Genomic DNA, 26,804 nt, shown 5'->3' on the forward strand with positions numbered 1-26,804 from the left:
AAAGAGATTAAGACAGAGAGTTGACCCAAAATAAATCAATAAATGGTGAACTGAGCATAGTGATTATGCCTGTATCCCACCACTCAGGAGACAGACACAGAAGATTACCCTAAGTCCAAGAATAGCCTGATCTACATAGGGAGCTTCCTGCCAGCCAGGGTTACACAGTGAGTCTGTCTCAAAAAATAAAATGAAATAAATAAAAGTATGCACCTATACGAAGATGTACAAATAAACTTTTTTTAGTTACTGGTAACAACTTTTGTTTTCAGTTCATCTTGTTATTGTTATGGCTAACTAGCAAGTAAAGAAATTACATTCATCTTTGAGGTTAAATGTGAAAGAAAAAAATCTAGCATCAGCAGAACAGGAAATACAGTAAAATAGAAAATCTAAAACCTTAAGCTATCCATCTTTATACAAAACAGCAGTTTCCTAATGAAAACTACATTACCAATGTCTAGACACCAACAACAGGAGGTGACACCACAGAACAAATGCAGGATTACAGAAGTCTGCAGGAAGTTACTTCCATCAGGAGAGAACACAAACTATGATAACATAACTGTAAATCTTACAAAGCAGTATCAATATTCACCTTACTCACTGACTCCATCATTAACACTTAATAATAAAAAATGGAAAAGGTACTTGTTAAAGTTGAGATTAAACATAATTGCTTAAAATACACGTAAAGACATACTTTTGTTACATAAAGATGTATTAAAAGACAGTCATTTATTAAAAATAGATCAGAACTAAAATCAAAATGGTAACTATTTTGAGCAAAGGCAAAAGCACTGTTTTCATGCCTCTGCCCAGACAGAATGTTAGTCAGAAGGCCATACAAAATAGAAAACAGAAAACAGTATTTTGCTATAACGCTGCATGTTCCGATATGCAAAATGAAAAACTTCTCGTGAATTCAAAAGTTTTTAAAACAAATACATGCCCTTCCTCTAACATCTTCTTGGAGGACTTTACCGTTTTGTGCCCATTCTGGCAGGCGACATGCAGTGCTGTCTGCCCCATCGCGTCCTCAACATCCACGTCACTGACATGCTGCACGAGGTCATGGAGTAGCTCTGTCCTCCCGTTCACAGCCAGCCAGTGTATCTGCGAAGCCATTTCGTTATTAGCATTTGTTTGGTGGTGTTTCCTTAAAAGTATACATAAACAATACTATTTCTCTGCTGAGCGAAATATTCAAAAAAGATACTGTAATAGCATTTTCCTGCTTTTAAATGAGAAAAATTAATGCAAGAAAACATTGGCTATACCACCATGTATTACAAAAATCAAGAATCGAAGGACTCAAAACAGTAAGAATCCTCAGCTTAGATCACCAAATACTCTGCTTCTTGGAAGACACTGGCCTCTAAACACAGCTGCTGTTAGAAAAAACAGGTTAGTACTCTTTCTTTTCCAGAAGAAAATGGACATTCAAATAAAACACACTTCCTGTAGTTATAAACAGCAAATATATCCTACACTAATAAAATATGTAAGAGTAATTTTTAAAAAGAACTATAAAATACCTGAAGCACTGAGAGACAATGTTAACTTTCCAATTAGGAAGAATGGAGGATGCTGCAGATCAGACGTATAACTGCAGCACTGGTAGGAAGGGGCAGGAAGATCAGGAATTTAAAACCAGCCTTAGCCACACAGTAAATCAGGGTTAACCTAAATCACAAGGCACCCGGTGTCAGGAACATGCCTTTAATCACAGCACTGGGAAAGCAGAGACAGATGGATCTCTGAGTTCCAGGCCAGCATGGTCTACACAGTGATTTCCAGGACAGCCAGGGCTACACAGAGAAACCCTGTCTCACAAAAGGAAAGAAAGAAACCCTGTCTCAAAAAGGACTGTTCTAGTTTGCTTTTCTGTTGCTGTAATAAAACACTGATCTAAACCAATGTGCAATACAAAGGGTTTATTTGGCTTACAGTTCCACATCACAGTCCATCACTGGAGGAAGTCAGGACAGAAACCCAAGCAGAAAAACGTGGAGGCAGGAACTCAAGCACAGACCATGGAGGACCACTGCTTACTAGCTTGCTTCCCCAGGCTTGCTCATCTACCTTTTCTATACAGCCCAGGTCTACCTACCACAGTGGGTTGGGTCCTCCACATCAATCATTAAGAAAATGCTAGACCCCGTCTGCACAAAAAGAAATACAGGCAACTGAGTAAAGCTGGAGGCAGCATAGGTAGTCTTCTCTAGGGAAGAGTACACAGGTAGTCCAATGCCAAACGGTGAGCCCTAAAAACATGCATACAAGTGACATTCTAAGGACTGAGTAGGTGCGTGCGTGCGTGCGTGTGTGCATGCGTGTACACACACACACACAGAGGCAGGCTATTTCTAATGCTATCTGTGCTTCTTAAGTTTTGTCAACTTGACACAAATCAGAATCGCCTGGCAAGATATAACCTCAGTTAAGGATTTGCCTCCATCACACTGAACTGCAGGCACTGTTTCCTTTTTTTTTTTTTTCTAAGATTAAAATTCAAAATGTGTGCCATCCACATAGGGGCCACTCCAGAGAGATCCAATGTCTCTGGTCTCAGTTGACACTATACTCATATACACACATAATTTTTTTAATCCTTTTTAAAAAGAATGATGCCTCCTCTGACATGCTCACAGTCCAACCTGATGGAGGAAAATCCTTTACTGAGGGTCCTTCTCGCCATGTGACTCTGATTTGTGTCAAGATGACAAAGACTGAGCCACACAGAAACTAACATTATGGCTCATATTAATCTCCTGCTTGGCATATACAGGCTCCAGGTTCAATAATCAGAACTAAAAATTGGGATGTGGAGCAGACAATTTCAGACTAGGTATTATACGTAGTTTTCACTTGGTTTTTTTTTTCCCCCATTACAAATACTTTAAAGTGCAGACTGATTACATATCTATCAGCTTTAACACAACCCCACTAAAATAACAGTAAAAGAGCAGTTTTTAAGGAACCTGTCCATCAAGACAAGGGACAAACAGAAGTTTTTGGAATCTGGAAAGCATGTATTACGTTTTATCTTGCCAGATAATATTTACTGTTGTGTCAGAACAAAAAACAGAATCCTAAGCAAGCAAGAGCAAAGCTAAGAAGGCATGTGAGGGGGCTAGAGAGGGGGCTCAGTAATTAAGATCACACAATGCTTCTGCAGAGTACCTAGGTTCAGTTCTGAGCACCCACACAGTAGCTCACAAGCATCTGAAAACCAAGTTCTAATGGATCTAATGCCCTTTTCTGGCCTCCAGAACGGACCAGAAATACACACAGATAAAACATTCATACATATAAAATGAAAACAAATAAATCTTTAAAGTTTTTTTTAAAGAAGGCATGTGACTTAGACGACAGAACCCCTAAAAGGCTCCAGAATTGGTAGTAGGTAGTATAGGCCTCTTGAAATAGAAGATGGAACTAAACATACATCAGTTGAAAATATGTTTAATAAAACTTCAGACTCTCAGATCTCTACCACTTACCAACTTGACAAGGACAGGAAAAGTCCCTCATTAATCTCACAGACTAATAAAAAAGAGAGTTAAAATCTAAGAAATCTATTGTAGATGTAACTGTCTTATTAAATGAGAAACAGAGCCAAATGCAGAGTTAAAAGCCCAAGAGGTCAGAGCAGTAGCTAAGAGCTGATACTAAAAACCACCTTCTGACCCTTCACTGCCGCTGTCGTCCTTCCCCTCAGAATATTCCCCCTGTATATCTGTCTTTTTATTGACTTTCTGTTCTGCCTTCTCATTGGTTGTACCCCAACCACATGACCTCCTCTCACTGCCTGTCTATACAGACCTCCAGGTCTTCTATGGTTGGTATTGAGATTAAAGGTGTGTGTCTCCATGCTGGCTGTGTCCTTGAGCACACAGAGATCTGCCTGTCATGTGATCGGGATTAAAGGTATGCGCCACCACCGCCCAGCTCTTACTATGGCTTGCTATTAGCTCTGACCCCCAGGTAACTTTATTTATTAACATACAAATAAAATCACATTTCAGTACAAATAAAGTATCACCATAATCTATAAATTATAGACTAAGTACATGGAGCCAAGAACACACGACACACTTTAAAAGGGAGATTAAATACAAGTTACAGCCTAAATACTGACTGAGACTCCGGGACCGGCTTCCCTGCCAGCACCCAGTGTGCGAACACCTTCCTGATAGTTTCTCTGAGGAAAGTGACCAGCTCAGGGTTAACAGCCTAAGGAAAGCAGCACCAAGGGAAGGTCCTACTGCAAACCCCAACCCATCCCCGGTACTGAAGCCACTGAAACAAACAGGTATGCAGACAAGGCTTTCAAACTGCTTTCCCATGCATCTAATTTGAAAGACAACATATAAAATAGCACAAATAAAACCTAAAGGGGAAGGGAAAAATGGAATTATGAACGTCAAAAAAACTTACTTTAATACTCTCAGAGAGAAAACATACTGACTGTACCCTTAAAAACAAGAATGGTATTACTAATTTTTTAAAAGTGTACAAAATAAAACTTTCAGAAATCAATATTGTGGCAGGGGCATGCAACCTCAAAAGGCGATTGAAAGGGATATGTTAAAGAAGTCTCCCACAAAGCTTGCAGAAAGAAATGGAGAAACAATAGAAACAGTAGTACTGGACTGAAATTGACCCTCTGAGAGATTTGCTATCCAAAAAGTGAGAGTTAGAGACAGGGATGAGGAAATCATCAAAGTCCCCAAACCTACACAAAAAGACAAGTGTGGTGGTACACATTTGTAATCCCAGCACTCCTATGGGAGGCAGAGACAGCAAATCAGAAGCTCACAAGCAAGCTGCCTTGGCAAACGCTGTAAAGCAGCAGAAACAAGAAAGATGCTGCCTCAAAAGGTAGAGGGCAAGAACCAATTCCCAAAGTGTCCTCTAACCTCTACATGTATGCCATGGTATGTGTGTGCCTATACTCACACATATACAACATACATACATGTGTGTACACCAAAATATCATAAATTTAATGTTGTAATCTTGCAGAAATCTAAATTAAAAACAGTAGCACTTAGAACCGCCCTGAAGAAAATGAAAAACTTTATTATGTGCTTAACAGGGCACACACAAAGTCCCTGTGCTTAGCAATATAAAATACGAATGGCCGGGCGGTGGTGGCGCACGCCTTTAATCCCAGCACTTGGGAGGCAGAGCCAGGCGGATCTCTGTGAGTTCGAGGCCAGCCTGGTCTCCAAAGCGAGTTCCAGGAAAGGCGCAAAGCTACACAGAAAAACCCTGTCTCGAAAAACCAAAAAAAAAAAAAAAAAAATACGAATGAAAGAAAGCAAAGGCCTAGACAAGTAAGTACAATAGTTTAATGTAATTAAATGTAATTAATGGTACAATGTAATTCCAATCATATCCTGGCAAGTGCTTCTGTAGGTACAAACCAGAATAAGTAATGTAATCTTCACACACACACACAAGATGGGAAGAATTACTCTTCTAGTATTAAGCCTTACTACATACATACAATAACAGTAATAATAACATACCTAGTACAGGCAGAGAAGCATATGCATACATATAATAATAGTAATAGTAATAATAAGCCTACAATAATAAGAATCAAGTCTGTACAATATGGTATGGGCAGAAAAATGTATACATACATACAATAATAATAATAACAACATATCTACAATAATAAGAATCAAGGCCATGTGGTACTGGCAGAGAAACATATGCATACATACAATAATAATAATAATAACAATAACAACAACAATATACCTATAATAATAAGAACCAAGGTTGTGTGGCACAGGAAGAGAAGCATATGCATACATCAACACAACTAATACATAGCTTAGAGAGGACTACACAAATATACCCAGCTGAATTTTTGAGGAAGACACAAAACCAATTTCATGAAGGAATAAATACATAAAGTTTGTTTGTGATACAGGGTTTCTCTGTGTAGAGATAAGACTCAACTCTGCCTCTAGAGTGCAATTAAAAGTGGAATTAAAGGCATGACCCACCACACCCGGCTATAAATACACAGATAAATTATAGATAAGACTATAACCTTTCAACAAACAGTACTAGTGGAACAGAACACTCACAGGCAAAAACAGTAAGCCTCAACCTAAGCTTCGCATTTCATAACAACATTATGAAATTATTGAAAGAAAACTTTCAATATTTAGGGCTAGATAAAGAGTTCCTAAAATTGTTATCAAAAGCATGATGTATAAATTGAAAAACTTGTCAAAATTAAAATCTGCTGGCTGCTCTTCCGGAGACTCTGAGTTCAAGTCCCAGTAACCACATGGTGGCTCATAACCATCTACGAGACCTATGGCCCTCTTCTGGTGTGCAGACATGCATGCAGACAGAACACTGTATACATAATAAATAAATAAGTCTTTTAGGGAAAAAAAGAAAAAAGAAAGCTTACTCCCCAAGTTACCCTGTTAAACCAGCGTGACATTACACACCTGTCATCTCAGTACCTGGGAGGCTGAGGCAGGAATTAAGTTTTAGGGCAGTCTACTATATGATGAGACTGTCTAAAAAAAAAAAAAAAAAACCCTCTGTTAAGTATTTGGAAGAACAAACTAAAGATTTGGAGAAAATACTTGCAAACCACATATCTAATAAGGCACTACTCTTAGGGATGGAGAGATGGCTCAGTGGTTAAGAGCACTGGCTGCTCTTCCAGAGGTTCCAGGTTCAATTCCCAGCACCCACATGACCACTCACAACTGTCTCTAACTCAAGTTCCAGGGAATCCAATGCCCTCTTCTAACCTCAGTGGACCGTGCATGCGCGTGGTACACAAACAAACATGAGAAACAGGCAAGCAAAATACCCATACACACAAAATAATAAAATAAATGTCGTTTTTAAAATAAATAAAGCACTTCACATAAGAGACACGTACATGAGAAATAGGCCTGTGAAAAGACACTCAACACTGGCAGTGGCACAACCTCCACAGCCAACAGTTAGGTACTGTGCCTTCAAAGAAGCACGAAACCCAGCATCTGCATTCCTAAGCATTTATCCTAAGGAAGTACAACCTACACATTACCACATGTTTATATCAGCTTTATTGATAACAGCCCAAACCCAAAGGACTCAGATGTCTTTTAATAGGTGAGAAGGTTGCAGGGCAGCCTAAGCACCATGCAATTCTATCTAGCATTATAAAGGAACAAACTCTTGACATACACAACAGCCAGATGAATTTCCAGGGAATAAACACAAACTGAGCCAAGCCTGAAAGCCTCAATACAGCAGGATCTGTTTAATTAACATCCTTGAAATGGCAGATGTTTAGAAACAGAAGGTGATCAATGGTTGCCAATGGCTGATCGTGGTGAGTGAAGGAGATGGAGAGAGAGGTGGGGAAAGAGCAACACAACTATTTTTGTGGACTACAAATCTTCAAATCCATGAACACACAGGTAAGAATACCACACAGAACTTATTCGTTCATACAAACACAACGCAAATGAAACTGGAGAAATCTCAATAAGATGGACTGTATCAGTATCCTGGTTACAGCACCATACTATATAGTTTTATAAAATGTTCAGGAAAACTGGTAAAAATGTGCAAAGGCTTTCTACATATTACCTACTACCGATCTAACAGTCTACAATTACCTCAATATTTTAAAGGCAATTATCAACCACAGAACAAAATGCTATGCAAGGAAAAAAAGTAACTACAGCAAATTCTTAGCATAGATATGAACCATATTCAGTCAAAACTAGATTTTGAAAAGTGAACTAAAATTACAATGACTATATTGGAAGGCCATGAAAAGTGTGCTTATACATGAATAAGTAAGTGGAAAGACAGGGAAAAAAAAGAATAAATTCATCTCTAAATGTTAAGTGGTGATGTCTAAAACCAAAAAGATTACTACCATGCATTGTTCAAATACAGAGACACATAACTTCTAAATCTACTAAAATAGCTGAAAGAATTTCCTAAGGAGACAGGAAACTTAAGAGACCTTATGAGAGGCCTTGCAAAATCATTTTAGGTATATGCATCGCTATTTTTTTAAATAAAAGACTTAAAAATGTTTCTATTCTATCTTCCTTAAAGTTCAAGAATGAAGAAAAGTTGGCAGATATAAAATTATGCCATTAAAATGATAGAAGTAGACATTTTAAGCTTGCCTCAATTGACTGTCCTAGAAAAAGATCTATGTCAGCTCTAGGGTTTTATAACTCTATGGTATATAACCGCATCTTTAAGCATTCTGTATTCTGAATGCAACCTTACCTTATGAGAAGATGCTATTATACTGCTAATACATACAAATCTGAATTTTCATAGGAATTCCACATCTGTTCATGATTGAACCCACTCTAAACTAAGCCACTAACATAACACTTCAAATCTCAGGGAAGCTTTCTCTTATGCCACAATTTAAAAAAAAAAAAAATGTAATAAAAGCCAGGCATGTTAGGACACACTTGAAATCCCAGCATACAGGACCTGAGGCACACCTGCTATGTCTTCAAAACAGCTGCTCCATGATCACATTATTTTATCTCTACTTCAAAAACAAATACTACTCAAATAAATTATAATTATTTGATTAAAATTTTGTGACTTTTTAACAATCCTTTCAGGAGTATCCAATATCATTTCCCAGGATATAAATCAAAAGTATTCTAACTTATTTTTGCATGAAAAATGATAACAGCACAATAGATTTTAAAAACTACTGGTTTAAAAACAATAAAACAACCTGAAAGGATACGGATGCTGAGTTCAGGATATATATAGTGAACTCTCATTCCCTTTATTACCTAAAAACATATGGAAAATAGCTCTTGTATAATGAACTGGTAATCATTTTTTTTCCTGCTTTCTTTTTCACTTCTTGAGACAGGGTTTCTCTACGTAATCCTGGCTATCCTGGAACTCTTTCTCTGTGTAATCCTGGCTATCTTGGAACTCTTTCTCTGTGTAATCCTGGCTATCCTGGAACTCTTTCTCTGTGTAATCCTGGCTATCTTGGAACTCTTTCCCTATGTAATCCTGGCTATCCTGGAACTTACTATGTAGAAAGACTGGCCTCAAACTAGAACTCACGGAGCTCTAACTGCCTCTGTCTCTGCCTCCCAAGTGCTGGGATTAAAGGTGTGTGCTGCCACCAGCCCAGCTGGTTGAACAGAAAAACTCCCTTGAAAGTCACTGACAGAAAGTACAGAAATACAGCTTCAAAATTAATGGAAGTTATAAATTTAGAGACGAGATGAACATGGTGAATATTACTTTTCTTAATGAACTCATTATAAACCTCACAAGCACTTTACAGAAGTAACCCACAGAAACACTTGTACTATAATTTGCATTAACAGCACATCACCATTATTTGCTAGAGTATTTTTTTAAATCTCAGATAAAATTGATAGCACATACTGCTGTAAGGCCTTCATTATTACAAATGTTGACATCCGCACTGTACTCCAGTAATTTACTCATGCATTTCTTCTGTCTGAAAAGAAAAAAAGACAGATATCTAAGACGAGAAATGTATAAATGACAACTATTTCACTGAAATACTATATACTATATTCAACCAATATTAGATTACAACTACCAATATTAAATAATATCTCTATCCACAATTTCAAACTATGGCTCCAATATGTAAATGAATACTATTTTGAAATAAAATAGAAAACTGTCTCTATGACCCAAATGACAGATTAAAGAAACAATACAATCCGTTTTTCATTTCATTTGGGACAAAGTTATCATCCAAACTTCTAAGGAATTGCTAGTCTTGACTAAATAAATCAAATTATTAGAAATTTCTAGCTCTGACTAACTAGATGGAGTAACATCTTCATTTGAAATATAAGAAGATATATAATGGACAAAGCAAAATACCACACTGTTGTATCCCTACTTTCTTGACTGTAAAATGTTTAAAATACTAAGACAAATTATAAACACAAAACCAGGCTGGGGGTATAACATGGTGGTAAAGCATTTGCTTAGCATGTTTGAGTCCCTGGGTTTGATCCCCAGTAAGATTAAAAACATAATCAGAGTATTGGTAAAATGGAAATATATGTACCCCTCTCTACCCACATTTTTTAAAAATGTTATGAGGTAAAATATATCTAATATAAAATTTATCATCTTAACCATTTTTGTTTGATGTACTGATTGATTCTTTGATACAGGGTCTCAATACACAGCCCTGGCTGGATGGCCAGGAATTCACTATGTTGACCAGGCCAGCCTCAAACTCAGAGATCTGCCTGCCTCTTCCTCCCAACATGCCAGCTCATCTTAACCATTTTTAAGTGTACAGATCTATATGGTATTTTAATTATTGTAGCATCTTCTAAGGTTGATAAATACTTGGCTACTTCCACATCTTACCATTATACATAATGTTGACATACATATAACAACAAAAATTTTTTGGACTTGGTTTTGATTCTTTGAGTAGATCTGGCCATGAAAAGGCTAGAGCACACAGCAATTCTACATTTACATCTCTGAGGCACTATCACAGCAGCTCCGCCATTTTACATCACTGACATGGGTTCCAATTTCTCCACAGCCTAGCCAATGTCTTGTTTTACGGTTGTGTTCTTTGATAGTCATCATTTTATAATGGAGCTGGTACAATGCTTTGCTTTATGGTGTATTTTTTTATAGTCATCATTTTATAGTGGAGCTGGTAGCTCATTAGTTCACCATTTCCTAACTACTGATGCTAAGCATCTTCTCATGTGCTCAATGATCTTTGTGTGTCCTTGAATAGATGTCTATTCAAATAAGTCTTCTGTGTTTCTGAACTACCTACCCACTTCATCTTGCTCATAAAACTCCTGGGTAACTTGATCCATTCCTAGTTACTATCTAATATTTATCTTAAATTCACCTTCATTAATAATACCTGCTCAAGATTCCCATGAACTAGAAGGAACCGCATACTTCTAAGATTCATTTTCTACTAGTATCCCTCACATGGCAATCCACTTATGAGACAGACAGACAGATAACTGATATATATTCAGTAGTGAATTGATCACAAATCGAAGACCAAATTCCTCCGTCCTGTCCTCCCCTCTCCCCACTGCTTCCCCCATCTCCCAGTGCCTCAACCTACACACTGGCCTAATGCCCCCAAATCTTCCCTGGTTTCTTCTTATACTCTGTCTCGCCAGATTCCTGCCTTCCCACCCATTTCATTTCTCAGTCAGTGCCAGATATTAGAAAAAAAATTAAAAGGCTGAGAAGTATCCCCAAACTCTCCTAAAGGAATTGGTGAAAATGGCTTTTAAAGTTTTTAATGCTCGAGAATGACAGCCGAGTCAACCCGACAGACAAGGCTGCAACAGAATACGCTCCAAGCCAAGCCTTAGCAGCTGCTCTGAGGCCACCAGGGTCCCACAGGGGGACAAGGGAAGTTGGCCACGAGGCTCCATCCCACCAGAGCTCAGCCCAAGTCAACTCCGCCAAAAACTTACTTCAAATAAAGCAAGCAGAGCCACTGGTCACAATATTGTCCTGACTCCCAGCTGCCCAGAATGGGCACTGGAAATCGGAATGCCCCCATGCAGGCTCATCCTCCATGCCATGCCATGAAGGTCCAGCCTCACCAACACTGACAACTGAGAACTCCTAAGCCTGGCGGAGAACTGACATGGCCCAGACCCGCTGACTCCCATTGCCCTCTCGGAGTCTAGGGTGACGCTGCAGGTAATGGGTAAGTCCACTGACTTTCTTTTGGACACAGGAGCTACCTATTCTGTTTTGACATCTCACTCAGGTCCTACAGTTCCCTCACCAATTTCTGTCACAGGGGTGGACAGGATCCCTTCCTTCCCACTTAAGACCCTGACACTTCCCTGCATTCCTGCAGGGCGATTCTTCTCACACTCTTCTTCTGGTCATATCTGCTTGTCCTGCACCTCTGCTTGGTCACAATGTTCTCAGCCTTTTGGGGGCCACACTCACCTTTGCCCCCACACTCTCCTGGCGATTTTACAGGTCCATTCACAGGGGCCCTCCAAATATGTCAGCCTCGGCACCAGCTTCAAGGACACCAACCAGGCAAGGATTGGCAGGTGGACTTCACTCATATGCCCACACATAAAAAACTCCATTACCTCCTAACTAAGGTTGACACCTTTACAGGATGGATAGAAACTTTCCCTGTCTCCAGGGAAACAGCATACATGGTGGCCCAAATATTCCTGGAACACATTATTCCTAGATTTGGCCTGCCTCAGACCATACAAATGGACAATGGGCCAGCCTTCACTTCCAGAGTCACGGAGCTTGTGTTGGATGCTCTTAACATCTGGAAGCTCTACATCCCCTGTCGCCCACAGTCCTTGGGAAAGGTTGAGAAGGTCAATGGACTCATCAAACAACAGCTCACCAAGTTCTCCATTGAATTCAGGTTATCCTGGCCCTCCAAGATGTCCCACTAAAGGGCCTATCTGCTCTTCTGCTCTGTACATTCATCTTTACAGTACAACTAGGGTATTATGTTAATGATATGTTAATGTTCTATTTTTTTCCTATAAACTTGCCTTCTTTGCTTCCTCAAGAAACAGATGCCTGAGGTCTCCAGGATGACAATTAACCAGATGCTCCTCCCCTCACACCTCCTGATGAATATAAGCCCACCAACTCCCAACTCCCCACTTCCCACTTCCCCACATCATCCCATGCCCACAGGAAGTAGCCAGACTTGAACCAGTGCCCCTATACCCAAAGAGTCTGGATGTTTAGAAAGAGTCTGGTGGAAGATCCACTTCAACTCCCCTCCCCAATCTCATTCCCTAAACCAGCCCCTTCAAAGCCCTTGAAACACAGCTCCTCCCCCAGAGAGGCTCAAGACCACTCACATAGGGTATGTAAGCAGAATCCCCAAAAAGAGACATGTGGGTCTTCCGGTCTCGGTCTCCTCTCTGTGGGCTGGGGAATTGCCTGGGAGCACTTTATCCATTAAACCTGGCTTTCCAATTAGGTCTGATTGGGTTTGCTGCATCGGCAGAGGCCTTCAGGAGGCTTATCAGTTAAGATATTAATGTATTGAACATCCCAAGTATTCTTGGTAGACATAAGAAAGGCATCCAAATCCGAGAACAGGTCGTCTGCTCCTTTTCATCTTGCTGATTGCTAAGTGAATTATGTATTATCTGCCCTACTTCTGAACCTTCAAAATGTTAACTTTTTTCAACTACTGTTGACATGAATGATCAAAAGTACTTTGTATGTTCTACTTAAAAGTCCTTTACTTCAGAAGAACTGTACCTAAACAGTCTTTCCAGACGACCAAGACCATTCTGTCTTTCGAGTCTGACACTTATTCCTTGATCCTCACACACTGTATGTATAAGAGAACTTTTTCATCCCTCCCATGCACCAAGCTATCCTTTCCTTTGTAGCTGTTCAAAAACACTGTGAGATATGTAGTAACCATTCAAGAAAGAGCTCTGCCATTATCCTAACAATATAGTTAACGTATCTAAAAGGTAATGAATAATTTATGACTTTGGATGTGACATACTGCAACATATCTAATATATAAATTAATTTATATATTAATTTATATATTAATTGGTACTTCCTTACCTATCAAATTGGCTCACTCATGATGTGAGACACATCAAATAGACTTTAGACCAAATGCTATACCTTTCCCCTACCCGACCTAGATATAACTATGGTTTATGTCGTCTTGGGTCAATATATATGTATATATATATATTTTTTATATGAAAAAAATTGGCCTTAAGTTATGAGATGGACAATTTTTATCTCCATAGCCATTCATATATGTAGCTACTTCAATTATATAGAATTCCTCTTCAGAACAGAAAATAAAAATATCTGTAAGATTAATTAAAAGATACACAACAGGAAGTATAATGACAGAGAAAATTTACAATGTTTGAAAAAGACTTATAAATCTAAATTCATCAAGGCCTAGATCAAAAACTGTTTTCATTTTAAATTTTATTCCATCATTTTGGTATCATTCCTTAATCCAACAGAATTTTAAAAAGCAAACAAATACCAATGTGTTCTAGTTTGCTTTCTATTGCTGTGTTAACATGCTGACCAATTTTGGGACAAAAGGGTTTACTTGGATTCCATGTCTCAATCACAATCACAATCAATCACTGAGGGAAGCCTAAGCAGGAACTCAAGGACTGAAACAGAGACTATGGAGGAATGCTGCTCATACAACCCACAGTGGGCCGGATCCTCCCACGGCAATCATTAATCAAGAAAACACTTCACAGACTTGCTACAGGCCAATCTCTTTGAAGCATTTTCTCAACTGAAGTTCCTCTTTCCAAATGACTCAGGCTGTGTCAAGTTGACAAAGAACTAACCAGCACAAGGGATAAAGGCCACGAGATGTAACGCTATTGAAATATGTGGCAGAAAGAGACAAGAAAACAACACAGTAGGGCTTAAAAAAAGCACAAAATGGCAATGATATTAATCAATAATGACCAGAATATTACCAGGAGGAGGTAAACAATGTACCCAATATGCCACCTTTAAGTTTTCACACTTTAGAAATACTAGTATTGTGTTAGTTTTGTTGTTTCCTTTAAACACTTAGGAAACTTTTTCACAGCTGTGATGATTAATTTCAGTTGTCGCAGGTCTGGCTGGAGTCACCTGGGAAGTCTCCAGGACGCTTTTGGGGATTATCTTGATTCACTAATTGCTGAGGAAGCCCTGCACCACTCTGGGACTGACATCCTGCTTCCTGCCTGTGGATGTGACATGATCAGCTGCTTCAGCTGCCATCTGCCACCTTGACTTCCGCACCATGACAAACTAAAACCCCAAGCTGCGTGCAGAATAAACCCTTTCTCCCTGAAATTGCTCCTGTTAGAGCACTTTATTAGGGCAACAAGAAAAGCAACTGCCACAACAGTTAAATGAGAAACAGGGTGGGGCTAGAGCTATTGGACATTTAGCTCTTGTGCACATTCTCCAGCACTGTCAGTAAATAAGTAAATAAATAAAATGAAGAACAGCTTTGGTATCAAAAGCTACCCTTCCCTAGAAAGATTACTCTTATACGAGTCACTCTCCAACAACTGTAAACTGTGTAATATATTAATAATTTAATTCCACTAATAAAATTAACTAAATAGTTTTAGAAATGAGCCAAGGAAAGTGGAAAGATTAACAGGGAAAGAGACAAGAAAAACACAAACTAGATTGTCCTTATATCCAAGTAATAATAAATTTCCATTTCCAAAAAGGAAACTATCAGAGAAAATTTCAATAAATTATTAAATATGGTTATCATTTGCAAGTTTAATAATTTTAAAGAGAAAAAGTAAACAAATATCCTTAAAAGACTAAAACTAGTTATAATAATATATCATTTTTGTAATTTTCCTCAAGACAAATGTTGGGAAGAAAAAAAAAATCAAGAATGAGTTCCTTGAATATTTTAGTCAGGACTGACAGTGCATCATTAGAAAAATGAAATTTACCCATTTCTAGCAGCCAGATGAAGGGGCGTACAGCCTGAAATATCCTGATAGTTAGGATTTGCTCCTTTCTTTAACAGAAGAACCAGGCATTCCACGGATCCACAGCTAAAACATTATTAAAAGACAGTTCAGATACATTCAACAAACAGCCATTCTAGACAAAATTTAAAAACAAAATCTATCAAACACATTATTAAGTCCCAATTTATCTACCATTTAACTCATAACAAAAATTAATTATCCTCTGCCTTTAAGATGTTACATTCTACTATGAATGAAAGTTCAAATAAAGCAAAATAAACAATTAGTTTCTGAAAGAAACTATATAATATTCTTGACTTTCTGGGAGCTAGTTAATTGTGAACAATTAGTTTCAAGACTGCCACCTAAATCTTGAAAGGAAGACAGATATGGGTCAGTCGGTGCCAGGCTGTGGATAAACCAATACTCCCATCCTAGTAAGAAGAATAAAACTGCTAAGCCCACAGGCATTCACCATGCCCTTTTTATCCCTGACAGTGGTAAGACAAAGGGAATGGTGGTGAATGCACACTCTGCACACACCTAGACAATCCCTGTGCTTCACCTAAAACAAGCTATGATCACATGAACATAGCACATGAATTCCACATCACGGCTAACAATTTACCAAGCAAATACACAGCACACCGAGGGCTAAGCAAGGCAAAGCACCCTTGGCTGCCAGCTGCTGTTGGGAACAGATTCAAGGCTTACATCCTTGCTCTAGACCAGACTTTAATGACAAATACATCAGGCTTACTTTGCTGCAATGTGAAGCAAGCTTCTCTTCACACGTCCAAATGCATAATTGACATCAAATTTTGAATTTGACAGGAGTTCAGAAACAGACCTATACCCCCAAAAAAGATAAAAAGAGGAAATGATATGTGAATAATAAAAACATTTTTAAAACATATTAAATCAAGTTGAGAGCTCTTTACCAACATTTATTAATCCTAACAGTTCTCTGAAGAATGACAGTTAATACAACACTTCAAAAATCAACAAGAGAAAAGCATTATGGCATAAATTAAAAACGGGTGCATACTTACCTGTGCTGATCAGCCATAACCATTGGCATTAATGTGTAAACAGCAGTTTCATTATCTGAGTAAAAGAATAAACAGAAAAGAATTAAAAGTATCCCCTACTTCTGCAACAACGAAACCAACGATTACAGTTTCCTTGTAAAGTGTTTGCTGTAAACAGTGAAGAGATCCAGTAAGGCAAGAATAGTGTGACCAAAGATGCTGCAGGGTTCACACCACCACAGAATTTCTGCCTCTCTTGCTGCCTCTACCTTCTACACTGTCAAAGAAAAGCTTAGCTTGACCACAATCTAAAGACAAAATTGGATATCTACTATTTCCTGTAACTTTCATAAGTGACATTTTATTTCCAAAGAGGTACTTTTTTAAACACGTTTTATTGTTAATAAGTATAGTTCGGGAAATTTTAGCACCCCAAATTTAAACACTAGGATGTTAAAACATATATATGTGTTAATGTATGTGTGTATATGTATATATATATGTGTGTGTGTGTGTGTGTGTGTGTATATACATATATACACATATACATATGCTAAAATAATTTTAAAATCTTAAATGTATGCCAGGCATGGTGGCTCTACCCATCAACACAGAACTCCAGAGGGTGAGGCAGGAAGACTGCCTCAAGGAGGACTGTTAGAAGGTGAGCTCCAGGCCAGCCTGGGCGACAGAGTGAAACCTTTCCTCTCAAAAAACACAACAAAGCCAGAGGAGGGGAAAGGGAGATTTTCAGAGACAGTTGTAGGGAGGGTAAAAGAACAAAAGAGATATGAAAATAGGAAGAATACTGGGGAGGGACTGGCTTCAGCAGGGATAAAGGGCAGAGAGATGGGGAGAGGGGAGAGAAGAGGGAGGAGCAACCCAAGCCAAGTATGTGTAAAAATGAAAAAGACAGAGTAAAACCTGAAGAGAATGGAAAGGAGGCTCAGGACTAAAGAGCACCTGCAGCTCTTGGGAAAAGTAGAGTTCGGATCCTGCTACCCACATCTGCCTCTAACTCAAGCTCCAAGTGATCTGACCTCTCTTCTGACCCTCAAGGTCACTACAACACACTTATGCTCACAACCACACACTCTCACAGACGCACAAAAATAAATAAAATCTTTACTAAGGAAGAAACCTTAAATATATATTTACTGCAAGCCAGGCGGTGGTGGCACACACTTTAATCTCAGCACTTAGGAGGCACAGTAGGAAGATCTCTGTGAGTTCGAGGCCAGCCTGGTCTACAAAGTGAGTTCCAGGACAGCCAGGGCTACACAGAGAAACCCTGTCATAAAAAAATAAATAAATAAAAAATAAAAATAAATGTGTGTATACACACACACACACACACACACACACACATATATAATTGCCTTACATTCTTAAGACATATTCGTGTCTTTACAGATAGAAACGCAAATAATGTGACTCGGAAGTTAGAAATCAGCATCTGGGGGGCTGGGAAGAGGTCTCCATGGGTGAAAGCACCTGCTGCACAAGCCTGAGTTTCTGAGTTCTGAGCCCCAACACCCCATAAAATAATAGTGTGCCTGGAACCCTCAGCACTGTCCAGCCAGCCAGTGCAGCCTCCAGGTCCAAGAGGAGGCTATCTCACAGAAACAAGGTGGAACACAAGAGGAAGACAGCCAACATCCTCCTCTGGCCTCTGGGCACATGTCATACATGTATACATATACACTGCACATACACAAAGTCAGTATCTCAGGTGCCACATGACATTTATGTTATTTTTCAACCAGTGTTTTGACCTTATTTTTATACATTACCAATGGTATCATATTATTTTAGAGATTTTACTTAGCCTTTAAAATACTGAGGCTTACACCAAAGTATCTCCCAAAAATTACACTGGAAAAAGAATAAATTTATAATAAATAACCCAGCAACTTCCACTTTAATGGACTGATAGTATTAGAAATAACTGCTATGATCCAGAGAAGGGCATATTCCCCAAAACAGGCGACCTCAATCTCATAACAAGAAGGTATCTGACAAATCCAAGTAATGCCACAAATGCCTGACAGTTCTCCTTCAAATTATCAAAAGGAGCCCTAAAGGACGAAATGTGATGGAGTATCCTGAAGTACATGCTAAATAGAGAAGAACAGTGGGAAAGCTAAAATTCCAATGAAATCTAGAGTGTAGTTCACAGTAGTATTGTGAAAATATTAACCTCTTAGATTTGATAACTGTCCTATGGTAGTCCAAGATGTTGACAGGAAAACTGGGTTTTCTGTAAGCCTAAACCAGCCAAAAATGATTTTTGTTTATGATACATTTTTTTCTTATTGTGATAAAAAACACATAACATTAGCCATTTTCAAGTGTACAGGTCATTAGTGTTAACATTTCATACGGTTTGTACAGCAGATTTCAAACTTTTTCTAGAAGTTTCTAGAGACATTAAGTTTGTTTGTTTGTTTGCTGAAACAGGGTTTCTCTATATAGCTCTGGCTGTCCTGGAACTCTCTATGCAGAACAGGCTAGCCCAAAACTCACAGAGATCCATCTGCCTCTGCCTCCCAAGTGCTGGGACAAAAGGAATGCACCACCACACCTAGCCTGAGACATTAAATCTTAAGAGATGAACCAACCAAATATGATGAGCTGACTCTGAATACTGACTTCAACAAACCAACTTGAGCTGAGGTGTTGGCAATGGTAGACTGCATACACAGCATGAGACCCTAGACCATGGGTTTGATCCTCAGCACTAGCACACATATTTGAAAGAGAGAAAAATAAGCATGTACTGGCTATCTGAGAACAGTCAAAAATAAATAAAAAAGACTGCTTAATTGTATTGGTGCTGATAATGTTATTTTGGTTGTGTTTTAAAATATGTATTCAGAAATCCAGGACTGAGTCATACATAGGGAATATAGAAATGTATTACCATTTCATTATTTTACTATTTGTGAATGTGTACGTGAAAACCAACTGTTAGTCAACATTCGCAAGTTCAGTATGCAGATAAAATTCTTCCACTATAAAAATAAATAATTTAATAGCCAAAACACATTCTTTCTTTGGGGGGAGGTGGGTGAGACTGGGTCTCAACAGAGTGGCCTTGAACTCTCCGTAGCCACGGCTGGCCTCCTACCTCCACCAAAGGCATCCTTTAAATACCACATATAGGAGATCCTTTGTATCACAGCTGCCTTATAAAGCAGACCCTACAATCCCTGTTTTACCCCTAAAATCCAGCTGTGCAATGCTGGCATTTCAGTGACTGACTCCAGAGCCCCAGGAGAACATGTTCCATAACAGTGTCCTCACTACACAGTACGAAAGGTCCACAGTAAGATGCCATCGAGTTATTTTATCCGTTTCTTTAAAATGCAGCAAACTGTCCTCACCAAGTGCCAACCTGTCATCACCAGAAGCTGTCCTAAGTTTCTGCTGACATCACGGCATTCTTTCTGTATTATACACCCTGTGCTTCTACACCACGACAACTCCAGTCAAGTCACTTTGTAACAGTCACACAATACCTGTATTTGTGAACCTAAATGTTTTCATTATGACAATGCAAGCCTGGCGTGGTGGCACGTGCCTGTAATGTCAGCACTTGGGAAGTCAAGAGGATTACGTCTGAAGCTGACCTGGGAGTACCAGGTGGCCAAGGCTACACACTGACTCTGTCTGAAGAAAACAAAATAAATCAAAGTACATAACCTAAGTGAGCATTACTGAGCATCAAAAGGTTTGCATTAGTGATAATAAAGTTTTTATTTATATTAAAATTTAGGTGCAGGTCTTACATCACATCCAACCTTATAAAGATACAGATCCCAGCCAGGCATGATAGCTCACGCCTTAAATCCCATCTAGCACTAAGGAGGCAGAAGCAGACAGATCTCTGTTGAGTTTAATACAAATAAGTTTAATATAATTAATGGAAGCCTTTCGATGCTCACTAATATGTTGTGTACTGAGATCCCTTTTACAGTTCGTGCTTTGGTCACAAGTCACAACGGGACTCAACTTCATTTGACTGCTCCAGCAATGACCACAAAAGGGAAAGAAGTGTTGCTGTTTTAAAAGCTGGCATTTATCCTGACCATGATCCAAACATATATGCTAAAATGCATTCAAGTTCTATCTTACTAAACAAACTACCTTCGCTGTCCATCTAACAGTTTAAACTAGTTTTCTCACCGAGAAGCCATATCATTGACAATTTCTTCACCTTCCTCTCTTTTTCTCTCACAAAATTTTGTTATCCCTGTATGGGATGACACAAAAACATGCTCTCCATCACTTAGCAGAAATATGAGGGTACCACCTCTCAGCATCCAAGTCAGTAAATCAAGTATCTATATATTAATGCTATGCAACGAAGTTAATTTTAGGGTGGAAGCTGATTAGAAACATACGACTTTAACAACTTGTTCTAATTATAATTAGACGCTTATGGGCTGTTAAATTCTAATGCAAAAAAAAACTGATTATTTCTTAAATTTAGAAAGATCTTGAGCTTCTGTTCAGCTTTTTATTATCTCTGTGTGTGTGTTGCACGTACATGTGTGTTCCAAAGCACACCACTGACCCATCTTACCAGTCCCTGTTCAGTCTTAAAACGCACCACAACAATTTACATTTTTAGAATGGCCTAGGGCAGAGGGCACCACGAGAACACAGCCCACAGAATCAACTAAGCAGGGCCACACAGGGCCTTACAGAGACTGAAGTAACGGCATGAACCCTGGAAGGGTCTGAGCTGGGTCCTCTACGTATACTTTATGGCTGTGTAGCTTGCTGTTCTTGTGGGACCCCTAACAGTAGGTGGGGCTGACTCTGACTCTTTTGCCTGTGCTTGGGACCCTTTTCCTACTACTGGGTTGCTTCATCCAACCTTAAAATGAGGCTTATGCCCAGTCTTACTGTATCCATGTTCAGTGGATGTCCCTGGGAGGCCTGCTCTCCAGTTTTGGATTTTAGGTTTTTTGGGTTTCTTTTGTTGGTGGTGGTGGTTGTTTTTTTTTTTTTTTTTTTTTTTGGGAAACAGAGGAGAAATAGATCTGGGAGAGAGAGGCGGTGGGGAGAGGGGCTGGGAGGAGTGGAGGGCGGTGAAACTGCAGTCAGGATGTAATGTATGTGACAAGAATAAAAGTTTTTTCTGTGTTTTTTATTTTGTTTTTTAGACAGGGTTTCTCGGTGAAGAAGTCCTGGCTGTCCTGGAACTAACTCTGTAGACCAGGCTGGCCTCAAATTCACAGAGACCCACCCGCCTCTGCCTCTGCCTCCCGAGTGCTGGGATTAAAGGTGTGCACCACTACTGCTGGCTAAAAGTTTTTTAAAAAATTAAAAATAAAATAGAATGCCCTAACTCAAAAAAATCAGTAGCCTTCATTTCATGTATACAAACGCCAAATGGGCTGAAAAACAAATCAAGAAAACAACACCCTTCACAATAGTCACAAATAATATAAAATATCTTGGGGTAACTCTAATCAAGCAAGAAAAAGACCTGTATGATAAAAGCTTCAAGTTCTTGAAGAAAGAAATTGGAAAAGACATAAGAAGATGGAAAGATCTCCCATGCTCATGGATCAGCAGGATTAACATGGTAAAAATGGCAATCTTACCAAAAGCAATCTACAGATTCAAAACAATCTCCCTCAAAATCCCAATACAATTATTTACAGACCTAGAAAGAACAATACTCAACTTCACATGGGAAAACAAAAAGCCCAGAATAGTTAAAACAATCCTCTACAATAAAAGAACTTCTGGAGGTATCACCAACCCTGATTGCAAGCTGTATTACAGAGCTATAGTAATAAAAACCAAATGATATTGGCATAAAGACTGGTTGGTCAATGGAATCGAATCGGAAACCCAGACATAAATCCACCCACCTATGAACACCTGATTTTTGACAAAGGAGCCAAAATTATACAATGAAAAAAGAAAGCATTTTCAACCAATGGTGCTTGTCTAACTGCATGTCAGCATATAAGAACACAATTAGATCCATACTTATCACCCTACACAAAACCCAAGTCCAAGTGGATCAAAAACCAAACAAAAATCCTGATACAATGAACCTGATAGAAGAGAAGTGGGGAATAGCCTTGAACTCATTGGCACAGGAGACAATTTCCTGAAGAGACCACCAATAGCACAGGCACTAAGATCAACTATCAATAAATGGGACTTCATAAAACTGAGAAGCTCTGTAAGGAAAAGGACACCATCAATAGGAAAAAGCAGCAGCCTACAGAATGGAAAAAGATTTTGACCAACCCCACATCTAACAAAGGGCCAATATCCAAAATATATAAAGAACTAAAGAAACTAGACATGAAAAAACTAAATAATCCAATTAAAAAGTGGGATACAGATCTAAAAAGAATTCTCAACAGAGGAATCTCAAATGACAGAGGAGCACTTGAAGAAATGTTCAGCATCCTTAGCCACCAGGGAACTGCAAATCAAAACAACTCTGAGATCCCATCTTACACATGTCAGAATGGCTAAGATGAAAAACACAAGTGACAGCTCATGCTGGAAAGGATGTGGAGCAAGGGGAACACTCCTCCACTGCTGGCGGGAGTACAAACTTGTACAGCCACCTTGGAAATCAGTATGGCAGTTTCTTAGAAAATTGGGAATCGATCTACCTCAAGACCCAGCTATACCAATCTTGAGCATATACCCAAAGGATGCTCAATCATACCACAAGGACACTTGCTCAACTGTGTTCATAGCAGCTTTATTTGTAATAGCAAGAACCTGGAAACAACCTAGATGTTCCTCAACCAAACAATGGATAAAGAAATGTGATACATTTACACAATGGAGTATTACTCAGCTGTTAAAAACAATGACATCATGAAATTTGCAGAGGAATGGATAGAACTAAAAAAAAATCATCCAGAGTAAGGTAATCCAGACCCAGAAGGACAAACATGGTATGTACTCACACATAAGTGGATATTAGCTGTAAAGTAAAGGATAACCATGCTACAATCCACAGACCCAAAGAAGCTAAGTAATAAGGAGGGCACAAATGGGGGAGCATGAATCTCCCTGGGAAGGGACAAAGGAATCGATATGGAGGGTGGAAGGGGGTGGGAAGGGGGATAAGAACAGCAGGGATCAGGTAGAGGGAGAGAGTACTGGGAGAGACAACTGTAATTGGTGGGGCTGGAATTGATGGGGCATCTCGGGGACGAGCTAGAAAGCTAGTGCAATGGAAACTCCCAGGAATCTACAAGGGTGACCCTAGCTAAGATTCCTAGAAATGAAGGATACAGAGCCTGAACTGGCCATCTTCTGTGACCAGGCAAGACTACTAGTGGAGGGACTGGGACACCAACCCAGCCACATAACCTTTGACCTACAATTTATTCTACCTACAAGATGTGTTGGGGTGGGTAACGGTGGTGCAGAAATCAGGGGAGTGGCCAATCAATGACTGGTCCAGCCTGAGACCCATGCCACAAGAGACAAGAGGGACCCCATGCCTGTCACTGCTTAGAGGGCCATGCCCCAGAGACTGGATAGCCCAGAGTCCTAGGATAGAACCAAATAGGTCTGGCAAAAAAAATAAAAAATAAAAATAAATTTTAAAAAATCAATGAAATGATTCCTAATGATATCCTGCTATACTCAGACTGGTGCCTAGCCCACTGTCATCAGGGGGGCTTCATCCAGCACCTGAAGGAAACAGATGCAGATGTGGAGACCCCCAGCTAAACACTAGGCAGAACTCAGGGTTCCTAGAAGCTCACAGAGACTGAACTGACAACCAGAGAGCCTGCATGGGACTGACCTAGGCCCTCTACATATATGTAGCAGGTTTGTTTGTCTTGTGGGACTCCTCTAACAGTCGGAGCAGGGGCTGTCTCTGACTCATTTGAGGGCTTTTGGGAGTCTTTTCCTCATGATGGAATGCCCAGTCCAGCATTAATAAGAGGAAAGGTGCCTAGTCTTACTGGAACTTGATATGCCATGTTTGGTTGATATCCATGGGAGGCCTGCCCTTTTCTGAAGAGAAACGTAGGAGGAGGAGAGGAGGGAGGGGAAATTGCAGTTGGGATGTAAAAATAATAATAATAATAATAATAATAATAAATATTTTCTCAATTAAGAAAAAACAAAAACAAACAAACAGAAAGCCATGATCTACCTGAAAGAGCCAAACTAAGAGAATGAAAATTTGTAATCAAAAAGAAGATGTAAGCAATATGCCATTCCGACCTAGCAACAAGGGGAAGCACTTTATTTTTAATTGTAATATTCAAGCTTCCAAGCACAGACTGCTGAATAGAACTTCCCAAAGAATAGGTTTAGAAATGGATAATTATGTCTTTAAAATGTTGATTATATAATTAAATACTGCTCATCTTCTAGGAACAAACCCTAAGGAAGCAGAAAAGTAAGTCTTAAATACAAAGCTACTCTTCATATAGTCAGTTAAAAAAAATTAGATGCAAGTTTTGTTTCATACATCCTACCAAGTCCTGCGAAATCATTAAACATATTCATGGGTACACATCTGTGATGTTTTCTAAATGCAAAACAAAATACTGTATGTAAAGTAAAGAAAATGCTAACATTGTTTACTACTGGGAGCGGATAACAGACTTTTCATTACTTTTATTATCAAAATTTTCTACAATGAAAATATACTAACTTTTAAAACCAGGAAATATTATCAAAGCCATATTTATGCAAGATAGCAATACAAAAATAGCAATGTCAATAAACAGTACACACAGCCTTCATCAGCTTTCATCAATAGGGTGACATCAGAAAATTAGTGAGCGCAGTCCTCAGTGAAAAGACTCACAGGCGGACATAGAGGAAAAAGGGAAGCTGAAGTTTACTTAATAAAACTGGAATTATTCTAAATCAATTGTTTCATTCTAGCACAGTTAACAAATACAAATTTATTTCTGAGAAATAGCTGCTACAAACTTTCTCTACTCAGAATCACAGAGAATAAAACTTTTTTTCAAAAGAATTATCCCCAAATTCTCCAGCTCCACATTTCTTTCATCACTCTCCGTAGGTAATTGAAACCAAGTTTTGGGGGAAATGGAATGAAACAAACTACACAGGGAACGGAAGGCGAATGCCTGGAATTCCAATACTGGGAAGGCTAAGGCAGGAAGCTCCCTAAGTTAGAGCCAGCCTGGGCTACAAATATCTCCCACTGCCACGAAAACGTCCGACCTCACAAGGCAGCAAACACTTTGGCTCCCCCAACCCCCATATGCGTCCCTGGGAGTTTTCCAAAGCAAAAGTCCGGAACAGTTTTTAATCCTCTGTGTGAATTCACCCCAGTTCTCACCCAGCCCACTCAACACAAGTCTTCATGACTACCGAAGGAATGCCGGCTACACAGACCAACAGCGCTTCAGAAACACCTGTCTGGAGCCTGACAGCCTTTGTCCATTGCCAAAACACAGCGACGCCCCATATTTAAAATAAATAAATAATAAATAAAAACTAGCCCGCCTGCCCCGTCGGCAGCTCAGGCAAACGCTGCGAGTCCGCAGCCGCGCCCGTCCGGGGCGCGCCACCGCACCCTGCCCCGGCGCGGGGCCACTTCCGCTCGGACTCCCCTCCAGCGAGCAGCCGGCCCCGGCCCACGGCCCCGCGGACCCCCGCCGCCCGCCCGCCCGCCGCCCGCCCCCCGACGGCGGAGCGCGCGTCCCCGGGGCGCCTCACCCTCCGGCAGCTCCACGGTGCGCGCGCGGCGCAGCGAGCGCGTCAGACGGTTGAGCTGCTCCATCGCTCTCTCCATCCTCGGCGCGGCCTCTGCGAAGCCCCCGCCGCGCCCGCGGCCTCCGCGGAGCCCCGCGCCCTACATCCCGACCCTGGCCGGGCCCGCGGGCGAAGGAGCGAGCTCGCCGCGGCGGGAGCTCCGGAGCGCTAGGGCGCTACGCCGAGTCAGCCCGCGGCACCGACGGCAGCCAGCCAGGCAGCCAGACCGCAGCCAGACCGCGCCGGGGTGGGCACCGGCCGCCGCCTCCGCTCGCTGGCTTGCTCGCTCGCGCCTTTCCTGCCGCGGCCCCGCTTCCCTCCTGGGCTCGCGAGGCCTTCTGGGAACTGTAGTTCCGGGCTGGCTGGCCCCACACCCTGGCGGAGCCCCGCCTCTATGGCCTCTGAGCCGCCCTGGTGTGTGGAAAGACTACTAGGCTTTCTCATGCCCTCTCGTTCTTCCCTGCGAAGTTGTACA

At 40.2% G+C, this 26,804-nt stretch overlaps 1 protein-coding gene across 4 annotated transcripts in view; it reads right to left on the reverse strand.

Annotated features, from left to right (window-relative positions):
• Window positions 1–26,445, reverse strand: part of Hace1 (HECT domain and ankyrin repeat containing E3 ubiquitin protein ligase 1) — a 115,504-nt gene extending 89,059 nt beyond the window's left edge. For 2 of the 4 annotated variants that reach the window (XM_059272434.1, XM_059272432.1), the window contains exons 1-6: window positions 26,294–26,445; window positions 16,601–16,655; window positions 16,309–16,398; window positions 15,528–15,632; window positions 9,442–9,517; window positions 985–1,116 (exon numbers count right to left, since the gene is read on the reverse strand). In XM_059272434.1, coding sequence (XP_059128417.1) covers window positions 985–1,116; window positions 9,442–9,517; window positions 15,528–15,632; window positions 16,309–16,398; window positions 16,601–16,655; window positions 26,294–26,369 — 534 coding nt within the window. In that variant the 5' untranslated portion in view covers window positions 26,370–26,445. The remainder of the gene's footprint in view (window positions 1–984; window positions 1,117–9,441; window positions 9,518–15,527; window positions 15,633–16,308; window positions 16,399–16,600; window positions 16,656–26,293) is intronic. The other 2 variants (XM_059272431.1, XM_059272433.1) reach the window with 2 other exon arrangements.
• Between the last annotated feature and the right edge of the window lie 359 nt (window positions 26,446–26,804).

The sequence above is a fragment of the Peromyscus eremicus genome, chromosome 8b (assembly GCF_949786415.1).
Source record: "Peromyscus eremicus chromosome 8b, PerEre_H2_v1, whole genome shotgun sequence".
Classification (NCBI taxonomy): Eukaryota; Metazoa; Chordata; class Mammalia; order Rodentia; family Cricetidae; genus Peromyscus; species Peromyscus eremicus.